This window comes from Drosophila virilis, chromosome 3 (genome assembly GCF_030788295.1).
Source record: "Drosophila virilis strain 15010-1051.87 chromosome 3, Dvir_AGI_RSII-ME, whole genome shotgun sequence".
Classification (NCBI taxonomy): domain Eukaryota; kingdom Metazoa; phylum Arthropoda; class Insecta; order Diptera; family Drosophilidae; genus Drosophila; species Drosophila virilis.
In genome coordinates, this window is record NC_091545.1 from 22,032,279 (window position 1) to 22,051,393 (window position 19,115).

General features: G+C 42.4%; 1 protein-coding gene across 18 annotated transcripts in view; it reads left to right on the plus strand.

Annotated features, from left to right (window-relative positions):
• The window catches only part of LOC6623466 (CUGBP Elav-like family member 4), a 322,828-nt gene that overhangs the window by 272,776 nt on the left and 30,937 nt on the right, over nucleotides 1-19,115 (plus strand). For all 18 annotated transcript variants that reach the window (XM_032434332.2, XM_032434339.2, XM_070208199.1 and 15 more), the window contains one exon: nucleotides 120-199. In XM_032434332.2, the coding sequence (XP_032290223.1) occupies nucleotides 120-199 (80 nt within the window). The remainder of the gene's footprint in view (nucleotides 1-119; nucleotides 200-19,115) is intronic.

The following is a 19,115-nucleotide window of genomic DNA, read 5'->3' on the forward strand; positions in this document are numbered from 1 at the left end:
TGTAGCTTCAAGCTACTTCGCTGAATATGCGAACACAAAATAAATCAGTTTTAAAATGCGCAAATTGAATTGTTTTGTTTTGAGTGTATACTAAAATAAATTACTTGGTTTACTTTCAGGCTGCGCTTTCGTTAAATTCGGTTCCCAACAGGAGGCTCAATCAGCAATAACCAATTTACACGGAAGCCAAACTATGCCGGTAAGTGCCGCAAAAACTTTTAATATGAATACGTACTGAAAATATATGTTGAATATATAATCTGCTTGCTGCTTAAACGTCGACGAAAATTATCAGCAAGTTCTCTTTTTTACATTGTTTTTTTTCTCAACTTCAACTGACAAATGAATAGTATATATATAATGCCCACATAATTTCAATTAAACTGACGTGTCTGTCGCGAAACAACATTTGAATTTGAATTGGAATTTGAGTTTAGGCTTGAGTTTGAGTTTGAAATTGAAGTAGACGTTGATGTTGAAGTTGTCGCCTTGCTGTCATTTCCCACGCCGCTTTGTGTTTGTTGGCCAAGTTGGCAAGTTAAAAACATGAAGACCTAAATATTTGTCGAGCTTATATTTCCTTTATTTTTATTCACGTTTCACACAATTTTATTCTCATTTGTCATGGACATGCACTTGTGTGCCTGTGTGTGCGTGCGTACAATGTCAAACTAATGAAATTTCCAACCTGAAGTACTTAAGGCTCTGCCTGTTTGCTGTACAGCGGTTGTACAGCTCTACGTTTGTTGTTGTTGTTGCGCCAAAGTACTTAACAAACTTGATTTAAGCTTCAAGTGACACGACCCCAACTTTGCGTTGCCCGCGTCCTTTAAATAAATTCGAATTAAATTAAATAGCGAGCAGAAATTATTATTATAATATTCTCCTGTGAACCACTTCAATGGAAAATCAAGAGCACACTTGGCTCTAATTTTCTAAAAAAAAAGGAAACCCAAGGAAAAAAACACAAATCGCAGCATCAAATTGTTTGACAACCGAGAAGCCGCCTAAAAGTTATTTCTTGCCTTTGTGCAACGATTTTGTTCCGACGAGTGACTTCATTATACAGACATTTTGTAAGAAAATGCCATATAACTACATATACATTTAAATCTACACACACACACACATATATATATATATGTATGTATGCTTGTCTGTAGAGACGTGTATATGTGTACTATGTGCTCTATGACAACGTTGCTTGCTCTGGCCTCATCGCGGTGCGGGAATTATTTTTTCTTGTGCGAAAATAAATGAAATTTGCATGACACTTGAGTTATTTTGCACGTAAATTGCTTCTTTTGACAAACAACACAGGCAAATATACAAAACCAGTCAACGAGCGTGCGCCAGCGGGCGAGGGGGGATTAAAGCAAACTGAAATGGTTGCCATTGTTGTATTTTTGGTGTTTACATCAGTGCAGCGAACAGTTCGTTTCCAAGTCAACTCTCTTTCCCTCTGCGTTCGCTTTCTGTGTGAGAGTGCAGAGCAAGTACTCTGTACGAGAATCCTGGCCGCTTTCTCCTCTTCAGGCTCATCCTCCTAGTCCTGCCTGCTGCTTTATTTACCACTCAGATTGCTGCCTGCCTGGCTTTACGAAAGGCGAAGGCGAATTTTCCATTTTCGGTTTATGTGATTGTGTATATGTGTGAGTGTGTATGTGTGTGTGTGTGTGTGTGTGTGTGTATCTATTTGCGGGCTTTGCTTTCGCTGCCGCCTCTCTACGCGCTTCTCAGTCGTGTTGCCCAACTCGTTGTCGCATTTAAATTCAAATTCAAATATTGTTGATGAAATTTGTTGCTTAATTTGCAATTTAGATGCGTTTTTAAACAAACGACCCGCTTTGCGCTGCCTGCGCCCCCTAGCCAAATCATGTGTTTACTTAGGCGGAACTTCTTGATGATAATGAAGATCCTGATGATGATGATGGCGCCAGCTCAGCGCCGTCGCGTAATTACAGCTGGCTGACGCCAAGGCATAGCTTCGCTTGGCTTGGGAGGAATAGCAAAATCAATGCAACCATGCCGCAGGACAAACACATTTTTTACAATAACACAACTTTCCGGTAAAACAGGCAAACAAACGCAACCCCAAAAATGGAGACTTCAGGCAATACGATGAGCGATGCCCCCGCCACAGCGTTCATCAGGCATCACTGCTTCACAAATATACGGGTAAAAACTTCAAAAACATAGCCGCAAGTGAGGCGCAACTACAAGCCAATATAAATAAAACCGAGCAGAAACGGCAATGCTCAGCCCCAAATATAAATCCAAATGCAATCCAAATCAAGCAAACAGTTGGACCTTGGCTTGAGTCAATTTCAATTCGTCAAATTTTACAGCTGATTGCAGAAAATCAAAGCGTGCCCCGAGGTGTTGTGTGTGAGTGAGTCAATTATAAGCGATCTAATACAACAGTAATTTTATGCTGATATCCGACTTTTCTTTTGCTGATGCAACCATTATGCTCTTCATGGCTATTTTTTATGATCTGACATGCTCTGCTTGCCTTTTGGCTGCTTTCTAATTAACGACTCGCAGCACTTTTTTCACTAGACGAGGGACTGACCCGACTGGTCGCTAACCCATGCACTGCTGCAGGCCTACAATCAACTGCACTTCACTCTGAATTATGCCCAGTGCCCGTCTGGCCGGGAGCATTACATGACTGTCATGTCTGAACTGCTGCGCCCATACCCAAGCCCACAGCTTAACAACGACAGCTGCAATTTTTCACCTGGGCAATTTTCAAGATGAGCAGCATCAGGAGCAACAAGAACGCCCCCAAAAGACGACTCTGGCAAATTGCTAGCTAGCGTGAAGGCAAAAAAAAAAACTGAAAGTGTGCACAGAGAGGTTGGAGAGCAAGAAAATGAGCGCAGCAATTTCTGTGTTTTTTATTTTTGTAATTTTAAAAGCGCGTAATTTTGTTGTTTTTTTCTTCATTTTTTTCTTACCTGCCTGCACATTAAGCATTTTAATGTCAGTTAGGCATGGCGGGGTGTGCGGCTGCCAAGTTGGCAGTTGTAATTGCAATTTGGTATTACGACTCTGGTCCTGGTAGCCAGGTAATTAGCGCAAAACGACGCGGCAGCTGTTGTATAAAATTTTTAGTAGCTTGCACAAAAGTGTGCTACACTTTAGCTCCTGCATATATTAATTATACAGAGCCAAATTGCCAAGTGCAACAACAACAACATCAACATGAGGACAAAAAAATTGATTGCCTACCTGCAGGCGTCAAAGTTGGCACAGCAGCAGCAACAGCAGCGACGGCAGACAAGCCGCAAGTTAATTTCAAGCTTAACAAAGTTTTTTTCGGGTTCTACCCGCCCCGCCGCACCGAACGTCCCTCATCTCGTCAGTGCTCTGCTCTGGTTTCGACGAACAGGCTTGGCTTTCATGTGGATGTACCACAAAAAGCTTTTAAAAAATTTTTGATTACGCCAAACCTTAAGCAGCTTATGGACGCCACGCCCCCGTCCCCCAAATTCCACTGACGCACATTGGGCAACCACCACTCATTAAAAAGGAATTTACAGTCCGGCAACCAGATCTGCTCAGCGCTGGGCAGCATGGACAGTTTCTATTTGGCCCACCCAACATGCATTCGGCTTGCCGTTAATCCTCTGGCACTCAACATGTTATAAGTCGCTTTTAGTGCGGTTTGCAAGCGTTTTCTAAACAGAAGCCCTCCCAGAAAAAACTGGACAAGGCATATATTCCGCCAAGCCGAAGCGCTGCATACTCTTTTTATCTAACTAATTAGTTGACCTCGAACAAATTTTGATGCTGAGGTTTGAATGTTGTTCTTGAATTGATATTCATATTGTGTATATTAATATTAATAACAAGTTAAACAGACCTTTGAAACATACATTAAAAATAAATTTTATAGTATTTCGTTTATATTAATGTTATGTTCTCGAACAGAGATGTCTGATGAGTTCCATCGATTTGTCTGCTTATGTTTTTACTATAATGATATTTAAAATAAGTTTTTATGATAAATCCTCGAAATGCAAATTATCTATTAGATTGCATCGATTCGAATGCTTGACCTGGTCGCATGGACTCTGTCTTGTTGTAGGGTATTGAAAAGTTTACAGTTGTAAACAATAATTTCGTATTCACTCAACACAACATTCGCTTTTTTCCACACATTTGCATAAGCCGCTGACGCGATTTTTTTCGCCCCCACTAGGTGTCTGTGTGTGTGTGTGTGTGTGAGTGCTGTGTGTAAATGCGGCTTAGAAGAGCGGGCGCTTTGGCAGTGGGCGTGGCTGCTTGTTAATGAAAGCGCGCGCATGCATTAAAGCCGGCTCTCTAAATGCTTTTGACTGGCGAAGCGCAAAAGCGCCCAGCAAAAGCAAAAATGGCCATCCGCAAAAGCAGCAGCAGCAACAGCAGCTGCAAAGCAATCCAAAGCAAGTGACTGACCAGAGTGTATCGAGGAGAGTCAAGGGTGGAGAAATACATAAATAAATATTTTAAATTACAGCCAATGTGACACAAAAACTTAGAGCGAACCGCCCGCACATTGGCTGTGCCAACGCCGAATAAATTAGGCAATTAGCATTTTTTCTTGCTCGCTTTTGTTGTTGGTTTTCTGGGCAGTAATTGTTTGCATTGCACAGTGGGCGCGGTCGCAAATGGGTTGACATTTGCTTAGAACATTTGCATTCGCCAGCTGGTTGAAAGTCAACAAACCAACTGTTTACTTGGGTAGCACAGTAAAAAAACACACTTGAAATTCACTCAAATTACTCAAAGGTAAAAGCGCGTCTGCTTCAGAAAACATCAAAAGCGATGCGAAACTTCTCCAAGATTATAATAAATTAATAAGCTCGGATATGCGTAAAAGGGAAGCGCCTAATTTGTATCCAATTACAAAGGCAACAAGAAATAAATACAAAGCAAATATTATTCGAGTAAGCAAAGTACTCAAGCCAAGGCCCTGATATACCATGCCTCATTATGTGAATTCGCAATAAGTTCTATAATTATATAAATACTATCAAATTACTTGCTTAAATTTGTACTTAGCTGCATCTCAGGTGCTTTAAGTGTGTTCGCGTGTATGTATTGGGCGTGGCTTGTTTTCACTGCATAGATTTAAAAATTGCTTAAACGCGCACATAAGCATGCTTTAGAGAGCTTCAAGGAGAATAAAATACACACGCTAACACAGCCACACATACACACACTCGCACCACACGCACACCCACACATCCTCTCAACTAACAACAACAATAACAGCAACGATAACAAGAACGACAGGGCCGAAAACACAATCAGGCTGGCAGGCAACAGCGAGGCGTTGTGAGTTTTTCTCCTGTTTTCTATTGTTCGCAGCTGCTGCACATTAGAAATTCAACTGCGTCTACTTTTAGGCGCTCAGCAGCAACAGCGAACAACAACCGACAACAACAACAGGCAAACAATGGCGTGTGAATTAAAATAGAAACTGAGTCCGGGCGTCTGCTGGTCGTCATCTTGGCTTTGCCAAGGTGCGAGTCTTTGCCAAGATCTGTGTGTGTGTTTGTGTGCCGCTCAAGCGTAAAGACAGCCCACCCCCGCCCAGCCCCATTACAGCCCATTCCCAGCTAGCCGTGGCCGCCCACTTGCGCCATATTGGACGCCATTTTTGTCAAGTCACATTAAGCGATGCGTCTGCCTGACGAAAATTGAACGCTTTACGAGTCGAAATTGTTGTATAAATAAAAGCATAATTGATGCGAGCTGAAAACAAAGCAGCCCAAGCAAAAACTGTAGCATAACACTTGGCGCTTGGCATATGTTGCGCCAATTCAGCCATGAGCCACAACGAAAACTATGGCAAAGCAAGTGCGCAACTGCTAGATACCCTGTAAATTCTTATTGATTCCAATTAAATGTGTCGTGGTTGGATGAGATACTTAAACGATCTTCTCTTGAGCCTCTTGACTACACACCTTCCTACGAGGCTAGCTTAGCTATAGGTTTTCTCCTAATTAAACTTATACTTAAACTTAAACTTAACTTATCATTTTCTATTATACAAAAGATAACATTCAATATTTTAAGCAATGCTATAGATAGATATATAACAAATCCCTGAAACGATAATGAGAGACTGAAGATTTCCGGTTCCTTATTAAACCCGTTTTTATTAATTTTTGTGTACTGGGTATGAAAAAACAGCACGAAACTCGCGCAGAAAATTTTGTTTCTTTTGCATATTTTATGGCGCTGCCGCCGCTCGTTTCTGACTGACTGCGAAAACAGGTTGGCAGCGCGCATATCATTTTGGTGCGGACCCCTCGGAACGTATTTACGTGCCGCGATGCGTTGGCATTGGCATTTTTCACATCTTTTTCACAGTTCAGCTTCAGTTTCTTTTATTGCCCTGAAAACGATGTCTCAGTTCTCTGGCCCAGTCTGTAACATTTGTTTCTCTCGCGCTCTTGCAATTTTTTCCTCTCAGTTTTTTCTTCTGCGACTTGTCAGCTTGCAGATTTGCTTCTTTTATTTTTTGCACATGACGATGTGAAATTAATTTGAAATTTAAATGCGCGTTTTGGCAGCTGGAAAATGTCTTTGATGATAGCTGTGCATCATTTCGTTTGCCTTTAAACGACATGTGTTACACGTATTTGTATTTGTATTAGTAGCTGTAACCGTATTTATGCAGCATAATGAGCGCGACGTGACAAAATTCTTCGTTTGATATTGTTGAGGTGTCGCCATTTATTTAGCACAAAACCTGATGGTCTTTATTTGCTGTTCGATAGCAATTTGATTTACTTTTTTTTAACTTTTATTTACTGATGCTAATCTGTTTATATAATCAGAGCAGAGTTTTAGTTTAAAGGAAAGCTTACAGCTAATACACATATAAAAATAGGCATGTTTAAATTGATTTCTTCATATCTCTCAAGCTGAATTTTTAAACTCTTTCCAACAGGCAAGTTGATATTCACATATATACCTTACCTTAAGCTGCATTTGTGTCGTAAGCTTGGCTGCACAAGCTTAATATTTGTATAACATTAGCATCTATATTTGAGATTATATAGAAAATCTAATTAATCGAGCATTTAGCTTATTGTACTTGCATTTTCGCAACTCATTTGTTGCTGCTTAACACATTCGCAGTGCCTGAGCATATGTTGGCAGAGACTTGGTGGACTACATAAATCTTGCGGCATTTCACCCAGGGGCGTGGCAGGGCGACCACCAAAATCACCATTACCACCACTAAATCAGTGATGTTTAGCATATTAGACACATGCCAAGGGGCCAATCTGCTTGGCAGAACGTACCCAATACCAGCGCAAGCCCCTCTCGGTATTGATTTGGCAGCGTTGAGATTCTTGCTCAGCCTGCCATCAATTTCAATTTTGTTCCAGCGGCGCAAATCCAAACAGCGGCTGCCACATATAATTTTCTGGCGCTGCTTGCAGACTGGCGCCTCTGCATTCCACCCTGCTCGGGCTGGCGTCTAGCAAGAGCAGCCTGCCTAAAGCCACTTTTTCAGTAAACTAATTTTCTTGCTTCAATATCTTGACAGTGAAATTGGCACGACGCTGGCAAAACGCAATCAAACCAACACACACACACACTCACGCACACACAAGTCAGACAGTGTGTGAGGTGTGCGCGCGCGTGTGTGTGTGTATTGGTATATAAATAAGCACAGTATACTTTTAGGTGGCGATACCTTTGCTACCTTTTGCCAAACTGTTTGCTATTGACATCACGTTTCGTTTAAGCCAAAACTGAACCACTGGCGCGCCCAGCTCCTCTTCATTGCTCGATCCTTGTGGCAGCAAACGGAGCTATAAATTTCTGGTTTAGTCACCGGAAATTTAAGCCAAGTCGCCAAGTTGCTTATTAAAAACTTGTCGCAAAAAAAATAAAGAAAGTAGAAGTAACTGAAGAATATCTGGAGAAAAAGTGTCCTTTGCTCGAAATAAAAATCTCACATTTCCTATGCGCATAAAAGGCACATCGTAATGGCTGTTGCTTCATCGTGCTTCGTCGTGGACGCGGCTCATAAAAATCTGATGGCTGCTAAAAGCGCAAAACTTCCGGCTTTTTGTGTAGGAAACGCGCTGCGTGCATCATTAAAAATGACATGGCCATGTCGCGTGCGGCAACCGAAAAAGTATGCAACATAAAAACGGTTGCAGCTGCGCTGCAATTTGTTGCCATCTTCTACTTGCCATCGGCAACCTGTCTGCCCAACTTGCCAAACGTATAACGTTATAAACAATTTTAATAGACTTGCTTAAGACCAAGGCATTGGCCAAACAGCCAGCCAGCCAATTCAAACTACTCGCCCACCATGCAGCTGCCCCTCTCCAACAACATTGTCGACTGTTCGCTTCACCAGCTGCATTTACGTTCATTGTCTTTTGCATACATATATATATATATACATAGTATTTATTTTTTTTCTGGTACTTTCTTCGTTTTTTGCTTGGCTCCTCCTGGCCGCTGTCTACGTGCTTGAAGCTGCAAACTGCAAGTAGCGTCCGACGCGGCGGCTACTTAATTTAATGCACGTCTGTTTGCATAAGCCCAAACCTTATTGAATCGACAACGGCGCGCACTACAAATGGCGGCCGCATCATCAATGTATGGGCACGTTCCACTGCCTCCAGCAACTGCAACAGCAGCTGCTTCAGAAGGAGCAGGAACTGCACCAGAGACCAGAGCAAATGATGAGCAAACTTCAATTCGGATGCGAATGCAGACAACGTCTGAGCATAAACTTTAATGAGGCACACGAACTTGCCAGAAATTGAATGCTGACGTGATTTATTAAAAAAAAAAAGAAAGAAAACCAAATAATCTGTTATGGCCTCAGAGCATTGGTCAAATGTTAAACTGGCGTTAAAGAAAATTAAATTAACAAATTTTTAAAATTTCACATGAGGGTTGCCGAAATAAAATTGTAAGAATATGCTTAGTTAAAATAACTGAGACGTACATGTCCAAAAAAATATTGATCTCATGGCTTTAAATAATTGTACATATATTTTTGAACAACTATTGTACATTGTAAGGAAAACATTTCAATCCTTAAAATCAACAGAATTCCTTGCGAATAACTTCAAGCAGGAACACGAACTCCTTCGATATCATTTCCGGCATAAACATTTTATTTATAGTTGAAATAGTCTGCTTTTTGTCCTGATTTACTTCACTTTGCCAGGCCAACAAAAAAAAAGTTGTCAATTTTTGTTGTTATTCTTCTTCTTTTTTTGTGACAAAAGTTTTGCGGCATTGTCTCTGCGCTGCTTGTCAAGTTTACTGTGTTGTTTGTTCTGCTGCTGCTGCTGCTGCTATGGCTGCTGTTGCATACCTTGAGGCGCTGTGGCACTGTCAGCTGTGCTGGCTTTGGTGGCATTGCTTTTAAGTTAATAGTGCTGCATATTTTGTGGCAACTAGTCCCGCAGGTGTTGCACACGCTCTTAAAGCTTCCAACTATGCTGAAGCCCAACCCTGGTACGCCTTGAAGGCGGCTTTAGATTTTTATCGCGCAGCCAAAACACTTCAACTTTAAGGGCCAGCCTTTTTCCGGTCTTCCGCCTGCCACCTTCGCTGTTTCAATACCCTGCTCACCCCTTGCCCTTTTCTCTGGCAACGTTTACGTGCCAATGATGACAATTGCTTTTCTTTCTGGCCGCGCGCGGCTTCGATTTCGTTTTGGGCTATGCCTTTGCCTTTGGCTCGTTTCTTTTATTCTTTCTCTGGCTTCATATTATTTTTTTTATTTTGGTTTTGTTTTGCACGTCGTCGTCATCGTTTTCGTCGGTTTTTCGCCGCTTGTCTACAATTTCAATAAAATTTTATTAACGAATTCCGGCGACGGTCGGCGGCGATGACAAGGCAGCATTCGGCAGGACTGTTACGTCCATGCGAATTTTTATACCTTCAGTTAGAATGCCGAATCGATATTATTATTACAATAACAACAACTGGAACAACAACAGCAACGGCAAAAAAAAAAAACTGTAGCAATTGCCTGTCAGCATTGTACTTGTCGATTTTGCAGCTTACTTTGCTGGCATTGCATACTTTTAAGGCGCTTTGACAATTCTTTTTATCTGCGCCAGGACGACGACGACGACGTCGACGTCGGCGACAACAACGAGAACGAGGACGTGGTCGAGCGCAGAGAAGGCGGACGTCGCTTGTTTGTTTGTCATTTACGCCCCACACCCCCACGCTCCCACACCAACGCAGCCATTGGCCCCTTGTGGGCCAAGTTGAAAGCCCGCAGTTCAATTCTCAATGGCGCAGCAGTTTTCTTTCATTCTAATGGCGGCATTTCTGCTTCGTGGTCGTCGCCAGCGTTGCCGCCGTCTTCAAGTTTTCGTTGATTTTCCACGCTCCGCCCGTGCTCTTCTCTTGGTTCTCTCGGCTTACCGAAAGTTGACATCAATTTTTGTTCGATTTTATTATTTTCATCTTCATTTTCGCAGCGCCCGCGCTCAAATCTATAATTGTATTTATGTCAACTTTTTAAATAGATGATGTGCTTAGTGCTTCGCTCGCTCTCGCCTCCGACCCTCTCTCTCTCTCTCGCTCTCTCTCTCTCTTGGGGGCTATTTGGCATTATAATAATGACTTTGCCTTTGTGATAACGACTTACGGAAACGTTTGGGCATGTCATTAGCATTGGCCCCCACTACAAATTTGTCCCGAAATGATATTATTAATAGAGTGAAACACATCGAGCGAATTTATTGGGCGCCAGCAAGCGGCTAGTATGCAAAATAGCTGGCAAATTTATGTGCAAAGTTCTAAGTGCAATATAAATTAAAAGTGTAAGAAGAAAGCACAAGCCAGCCCTGCGTATGAGTAATGCGTAGTCCACAACTTGAAACGGAACAAAGGGCTTAAAACTGTGTAAAGCAGAAGAAAACTGTTAAAATGAGGCTTTCAAGTGTTCTGTTAATAATATTATTCTCATTTAATTAATGCTATTATGCAAGCTTAAGATTAGTTAAACGTTTTTCATGAACATTTGAGTTTTCCAAGTTCGTTTGGAAGTTCATTAAATTTATGAGGAGTGAAGGCCATTGTATCAACCTGTCTTATTTAGCACAAAGCATATTTGGTTGCAGGTTTAACCCTTCATGCAAGTGCCAAGCATGATTTCAATTTCCACAAGCCGCAGCCTCGATTTGCAACGCTTACATGCAATTAAAGTCCCTGCACTATCTCGCCAGTAACTTTGTGTCCGAACTGTGCACTTTCGCAACCATTTTTGACTTTTAACATACACAAAAAAAAAAAAAAAAAACAAAATAACAACACGCAGTCCGAAAACTATCAACTGTAATCAAGTTGCCTAGCCTAAAGCTGCAGCACACTAAAAGGAAAAGCTGCTAAAAAGCATTAAGGCGCTGCTGCTCCGGGCAACAGCAACAACAACACTAAAAAACTATAGACGGAAGTCGGCAGACATTAGTGCCAAAAGTGCGTCACAAACAATATTTCCGTATCAACAACAACAACGACAACAACAACGACAACCACAACAACAATGGCAAAAGGATGCGCTGGGCATAGCCTAGACACTTTTTAAGAGATTAAATTTTGGGGGGCTTAGTGTCTGCGTCCAAAACTGTACAGAAACATTTACCGTAAGCACATACATACACACACGCACACACACACTCAAACATACTCACACACACACATGAGCTGCTCGCAAACTTTTGCCAAATAACAATGGCTGACAGGATGGGTGCGGTGTTGTACAGGGGGCTTGAGGAGGCGGGGACTGCAACTAAAATAGCCAGCAGCATTTTTGCGTTTGCGTTGTTTAAACATGCGCAAAGTTCAGGGTTTGAACTTTTATCAAACATACGCCATGCCAAACCAGGCACAGAATACTTTTAGGGTTACAGCAGCAACAACAACAACAACAGCAGCAGCAAAAACAACAACAATAACTCCATCATGAAGAACAACAAGAGCAAGTGGAACAACAAGCCGAGCTATGGGAACGTCCATGTAAAGCAACTATCAGCGCCTGGGGCTCAGCTTGTTATTTCAGCTTGGCTCACTTCCTTGCTCCGGCAGTGCGACGCACAGATACCAAAAAAGGACATTAAGGAAATTACCAAAAATTAGTAATATCAGAGTATAAATTACCGAGCGGGAAGGCACAGCAGTCATAGAAGATACGATACTCATCCAGTTTAAGGCAGCGAAAAATCTTTTAGCTGTTCCTCAAAACACGAGACACAAAACAAATCTCTCAGCCTAAGGCATAAAAGTAATTCTAAAATATTACATAAAGTCTCTTTTTATATTTAAAGAACAAAATCTCCCATTAGAGTATATGTTTGTGTATATATATATGCATTTGGCGATTTAAAGAATGCCCAGAACCGAAACCAACTAGAAATTAGTAGCGGGAACAACTCAAATAGAAAATTAAAATAATTTGCCGTTTTACGCATTTTTGCATGCCATAAATATTTCATGAGGCGGCAGCCACAAAAACTGACAGCTGTCAAAACGCGACTGTTTCAAAATGTAAAATGCGAGTGTGTACAGAATTCAGCATGGAATACATTAGGGGCCCTGCGGGGCATACTTGTCTTTCACATAGCCCGCTCTCAATTTTCATTTAGCCAACTACAGTGCGACAAACTTGATGACTGTCAAAGCTGTAACTGCTGTTACTGGCTCTCGTCTTGGGCTCTGTGACTGACTGCGTCCCAGGCGATTAGAGGCGGCGCCGCAAAGTATGCAACAAATAACAAAATTTTTAACAAAATCTTTTAATCCCAATGAACTGTAGCTGTCCATTCGAGTGCCTCCGACTCGACTAGACAGCAACGTGGATTTCGCCTCATGTCCAAAACAAACGTCGCAGGCATTTACTTAATCGACAAGGGATTAGATTGCACCAGCAGCTACCAGCTACTGCAGAGGGTGCAGGTGGTTGGAGTGGGGATGCTTCTGACGCGGAGGGGGGGATTGGCACACAGTACCGGAGCGTTTGTAATGTTTTCATTGTGTGTCTTCGTTGTTGGCCACTTTAAATTGAGAATTATTGTCGCAAACAACTGTCCGGACGCAGGCACAGGACGAATCGTAGCAGTGAGCACTGAAGCAACGGGCCTTGATAAGGATATATTGTGTCTCACGCAGTTGGACAGCTTTAATCTGGGGTTATGCTGGCCCCGGATCCACAGCGTACGTGCTTAATTTTGTTTGCACTTTTAAGCCCAGCCTCGTTTCCTCGCCCTCCCGCTCCGTATCGTATGCCGCCTGCAGTTAGGCTACAAAAATCACGCAGCAGGCGTTGCCGGGGCCAAAAGGAGCGCAGGATACGATGCCAGCGGCCGCATGCGCTTGCCAAGGATTAGCGCTGATTGAAATTGCAAATGAAAATTTATTTTTACTGCGTACGGCTGCCAACCCAAACCCACGTTGTCCTCTGCCAGGACAAATGTTAGTTTAGCTCAGCGCTTGGACACAACGCCTGAGTTGGGGGCGGGGCGAGACGAGCCGGCAACCCTGGGTCAAAGCGCATTGTATTAAAATTTAATTGAGTAACTGACATTTTATTTTTGTATAATTAAATTAAGCCCCAGCTTAGCGTTTGATTTTAATTTGTGCGACATTTGTCTGCTGCAAGCGCCGCTCTGTCACAACAATTGACCGTGTCACGCCCCCTACGCCTGCCCATGGCACGGGGTTGGGTCTGCAGCTCCATTATTTTGCCATTAAATTTGTTTATATAAATATCAATTCGGCGCCAGAACCGGCCGCAGGATTAGTTGCAAAAATTATGTTAAGTTCGCTTCTCCTTTTTATGTTGTTGCAAAGCCTAGACGCAGGCGTTGCCACATAATTTATTGGTCCGCCGTTTGGGCTCAATTGCGCAGCTGCGTTCATGTTGTAGGCATTATTGGCCATCAAGGGCTTAACAAATTGATTGGCTAGCACCGGCAGCCGATCAGCGAGGGGCACTTTACTGAATAATATGCAAATTAATTTGATGTGCAGACAGCATCTGATGGAAAACTAAAGCAACAGCAGATTGTCAGCTATCAGTGGTGTAAAACATAGCCATATTGCTTTAAGTGTTGGCAAATGATAAATAGTAGCGTAAATTCATTGATTTTGTGATAAAAAGTCGACGAAATTTTGCATCGATTTAAATTTCATAAATATCTTGTACATTAACAAATGCAAAACCCATTTGCACTCCAGAACCCATTGCTGATTAAGTAACTAATTCCACATAGCACACTCATTAGCTCTTTCGACTGTTTGACCTATGGATAACATTACAATATAATGTCGAGCGCTTTCTGTAGACCCCCTTGCTAAGCAAATATTGGCAGCGTGCGCAGCTTGAGCGTTGCCCACTTCTTTTTTTTTTAATATTAAAAATTTCATTATTTTAACAAACAGAGCGCGCTAAAATTATTAGCACACGAGACGGGCTGGGTGGACGTGGAGCAGCGACGACTTACAATATTTTTAATTAAAAAATCCTTTGGTCAAGCAATTATGAGCTACATTAAAACAAACACGAAGCGCACACCCTAAAACGAAACTGTAGCGGGGGGGAGCCATATTATTAACAGCAATATGTACGAATCTTATATTATATTAATTCCAGCAAAGCTTTCATCTCGCATTTTGTCGGTCCGTGGCCTGACCTAAGTAAATATTAATAAAACATATTAATAAAACGGAAACTGGGACGGCGAACCCGACGGCTATTTACATGTAATCCCCGTAATGCATAAAACCTTTGCAGACTTTTAAACGACGGGGCCATCAATATGCGAGCTTAAGACAATTTGAAATATTTGCATAGCTTTAAATGCGACTTAAGCTAGAGCTAGGCCTCTGAGCAGAGCAGAGCATAGCGGGGCGGGAGAGAATGCGATACGCATATCTCATGTGGCCATTATTTAAGTGCCCGGCCACACCTTTAAATGACTTTTGCATTAATTTATTGCATACTTTCAGGCGCGCTGTCATTACAATTAAGCCCGAGTGTGTAGGAGGTGTGTGGCTGAGCAAGAACGTCCATTTCGCAGGCTTACTTAAAAATTACATAAATTTTGCTTTATTGTGTGCAGGGCGCAGCAGGCATAAGCCAAAGCCTAAGCCTTAGATCAGATCTTTGGCAAAAACCCCATACATAAAGTATGCAATTAAATTTTCACTTAAACGATTATCACATAAATCCAGAGGCCAAGCCAAACGTGTTTGCATTTAAATTAAAAGAGCCATTTTTCTTCATGTGTGTGTGTGTGTGTGTGTGTGTGTGCTTGTGTATGCCTTTGTGTGGGCGGCTGGAGAGAGGGCCTGTAACCGCAAAGAACCCGCCCACCTTATGATAACACCATTACAGCAGCAAGAACACGTATGCTTCATGTGGCTGGCAGTTATCTGCCTTGAACCGCAAACGCCTAGCACGTAAACACACATACACTTGCAAACACACACGAACGCAGTCACACATAGTGACTGTGAGAGGCGAACCCGTTGTATATATTTGCTTATGTTAATTGCCGTTGAATCCATTTCCATTAAGATGCAAGTCCTGCCACTGACGATAATTCCACACCCATTCACCCACACACACTTACACACACACATACGCGCGCAGCAGCATAATTGCCGGCAGGACAGTAGCCCCTGAAAGTATGCCTTGACCACGCCAACGTTAAGCTACGTCCAATGACGTCCTTCGCCCCGCTGTTGCTTTTCAATATGCACAGCAATATCCTTTGGTAAACACACACAGAGTCCTGGACCAAAGACCCAGCCTGCGAGGCCGTGCCCAGGCCTGGTCTGGCTTCAGCTCCTTCTCCAGCGTTAGTGCCCGGGTCCGGGAGCCATTATATTATACAATAACAAAAAAAAACCGTCGCATACCAAGTGGGGCGCTAATGCAAGGCATGTTTCTTGCGCCACCCGCCTGCACGTCGCTCTATTCGACCTCTTTGGTACGTGCTCTTACATATTAGTCAACTTCATAATTTTTAATTGATACATTAAATTTCGTTCAAATATTAGCAGAGTAGTCGACGGACTCTTGAGTGGGCGAGGGTGTGCCGACGGGTGTCTTGAGTGACAGCTTAACGTTGTAAAGCCCAGTTTATTATGCATGGGAGGACGCACTGACTTGGGTCTTGCCTTGGATTATCAACGGGCCTGGAAGCTTACGTTTTCCTTTCAATCTTTTTGGCGACATTCAAAAGTTGGCAGCGTCTTGTTTGATCTGCTGTCGAACTTTCGGCGAACTTGGAAACAGTTTTGCCTATTCTTAGCCCTGGCTATTAATCTCAGCCATGTTTGTCTAATATACAAATGAAGCTAAAAGTCGGATAGCATTCGATTACTTACAGCTTATTTCATATCCATGTGCGACGTGCAATAGAAATGTAGTCTATTATGTTTAGCTTTTAATGGCAATAGTAATGGAAATAACTGGAATATGTGGAGGTATCTAACATTTTGGGCATTTTTAAAATTTTTTTTTTATATATTTTGTAAGTATACCAATTATTCATTCTACTTGTGTCAGGTTTGTAATATGATATTGAGCATTAATGATGAAATCACCTATCTGAAGCTTGTATAGGTCACATATATAAGATCACAACCTGCCCGTTCGCCAACTTATAATAAATGCGGGACTTAAACTAAATTTAACTTAAATTTGTCGAGATTTCATTTGCAACAGGCTACTATTTGGAAGCTGTTGCCAGTCTTGGGCATTAGTTGTTGAGCCATTCAATATGCTCATGATCCGCCCCAAAAAGTAGGCGACACTTTAGACATTTTGACTGTTTGCTTACATTTAGCCCGTCTACGGGCTGTGACTCAAAAGCAATTTTTTTCGGCTTGTTCAGTTTTACCATTTTCAACTTTTTTCGGCACTTCGGCAGCATCACAGTGCTTGGCACTCAACCGCAAATGCATTTCAACGTAAAGTTTTTAAACAAATATTTGCACAACTTGCTGGCAGTCGAGCAGGATGGGCTGCGGGGAGGGGCGTGCCAGCAACTACACGGTTGATTTTCTTGTTTTTTTATGCACCGGCATTCAAACAATGCACAGCCAGGCAGGCGAGCTGTGCAAAGGCTCGAGTCCAGGAGGAACCTGGTAGCCAGCCATAAAATGAGCAACGGTGCGCCGCGCGGTATGCAACAGTTTTTTCTGTGTCTGTTGGTGTATCTGCGTTTGTGTGTGCGGCTTTCATATTTACGCCCACGAGCACTAGCAGCAGCAGCAGCAGCAGCAGCAAGGCAAACAAATGGCACAAAATGTATTTGCAACTGTTACCTAGCGGAGTTGCCTGCCTCCCCGCTTCCACAGGCGGCAACTCTATAAATGAATGTCCTTTTGATTTTGTTCAACGAGCCTAGCGAGTGACTCAATTCAGCGGCGCAGTTCCGGTTGCCCTTTTGTTTTGGCCAGGGCCGTGCATTCTTTTGAGCCAGTGTGTGGTGTACGCCCATAAGGGGATGTCTTCTGCGCCTTTTGTGTGTGCAATATGTATTTCCTGAGTGTGTGTGTGTGTGTGAGCGCGTCTTGCAGCTGTGTTTTATTGTGTATGTCCTCGGCGTAGGAATGTTTTAATTTGTTTTCCTATCCGCTTCGCTCGCTTCTTTTTATTGCTTTGCCACAGGCTTCGTTTCGATTGTTTGTTGCCTGCCACTTGCATTATATTCCTTTACTTATACATTTTTCTTGTTTTTTGTTTTTGCATTCATGACACGACATACGCCCTCAAGTATGCTACGGTTTCCGCTTGCCATTTGATATTTGTCGCTTGGCTTACATAAAATATGAGCACATATTTGTATTATTGTTTGCCATGATGATTAATTGAAGTGTCATAATATTGTAAGAATTTTCATTGCTTTTGAACAAATAGAACGTACGTTCTGACATATATATACCACATTAAAAGCCATTTAATTAAAACATTTTACTCAACTATTTCTCTTTCTTCGTTTGCTTGCAGGTAAGTGGACTTTGCTTTTGCCATAATAAACAGTAAGTCCTTTTGCCTAATGAACAAATCTACTTCAGACCAGCCACAGTTTGTTCCGCTTCTGTTCTGTGGTATTGTCTTGTGTATTTAATTACAAAGCAACTATCTTTCAATTATTTACACCTGCAGCAGCCCAACAAAAACACAAGGCAGACACGTGCCCCAGCTGCGACTGAGTCGAAGTCTTTGCCCCGAGCTCTGTCTTTGTTTCTGTCTGTTTTTGCCTGTCCGTGCCTGGTTCCGTGCTGCACTTCTTGGCCAGCCAAAACAAAATATATATCCACTCTTTACATTGATTGCCCTGAAATTCGCGCGGAGCCGCCCACGTAACAGATAGCCAAGCCCCCGAGAGGCAGTCACTTACTTCCGCCCACTTGACGACCGCGCCCACTTTCGATAATTAATTGCAGACATCAGTTGCAGCAGGGAGATTTGGACTGGGCTTGCGGCTTTAACCGGGAGCAGCAGCAGCAAGCAGCAGCGGCAGCAATGAAGCATGCCATCAATTTGTCTCAGTGTTGTAGCATACTTTTAGGTGCGCTCGCAATTGTTTTGCCAGACAGCCAGACAACGGGATATAGCCAAACCAAACTGAACCCAACCAAAGTGAACTGAAGTGAAGTAAAGTGCAATTACAAATGCAACTCAAGTGCCAGTCACACAACAGGAAACAGTTGAGCGCCGATTTACCTGCGCTTACAGCGCGAAATCTAGACGAGACTGGCGACGTCTGAAGAAATGCTCTTAGTTTTGGGTAGTGACATTGGCAAATTCAGCTGTGACAGTTGCTTTTAGAAAAACAATTGATGAAATAGATCGAAATTAAGCGAGCTAGAAAAAACTACTTGGTAAGGTTTCAATGACAAAAGTAACCAACGTTTCGAACTGTTGAAGAAACTCTGCAATTAATATTCAACACAAAAGTGAGAAGAGAAATAAGGAAACTTAAAGCATAAATTAATAGGTTTGGTAAATAGATTTTTAGCATAACAAATATGTGACCCTGCGCGATGCCTTGTTTCATTTTCTGCAATTTCCTTAGCTTCATCTAAAAGACACCTTG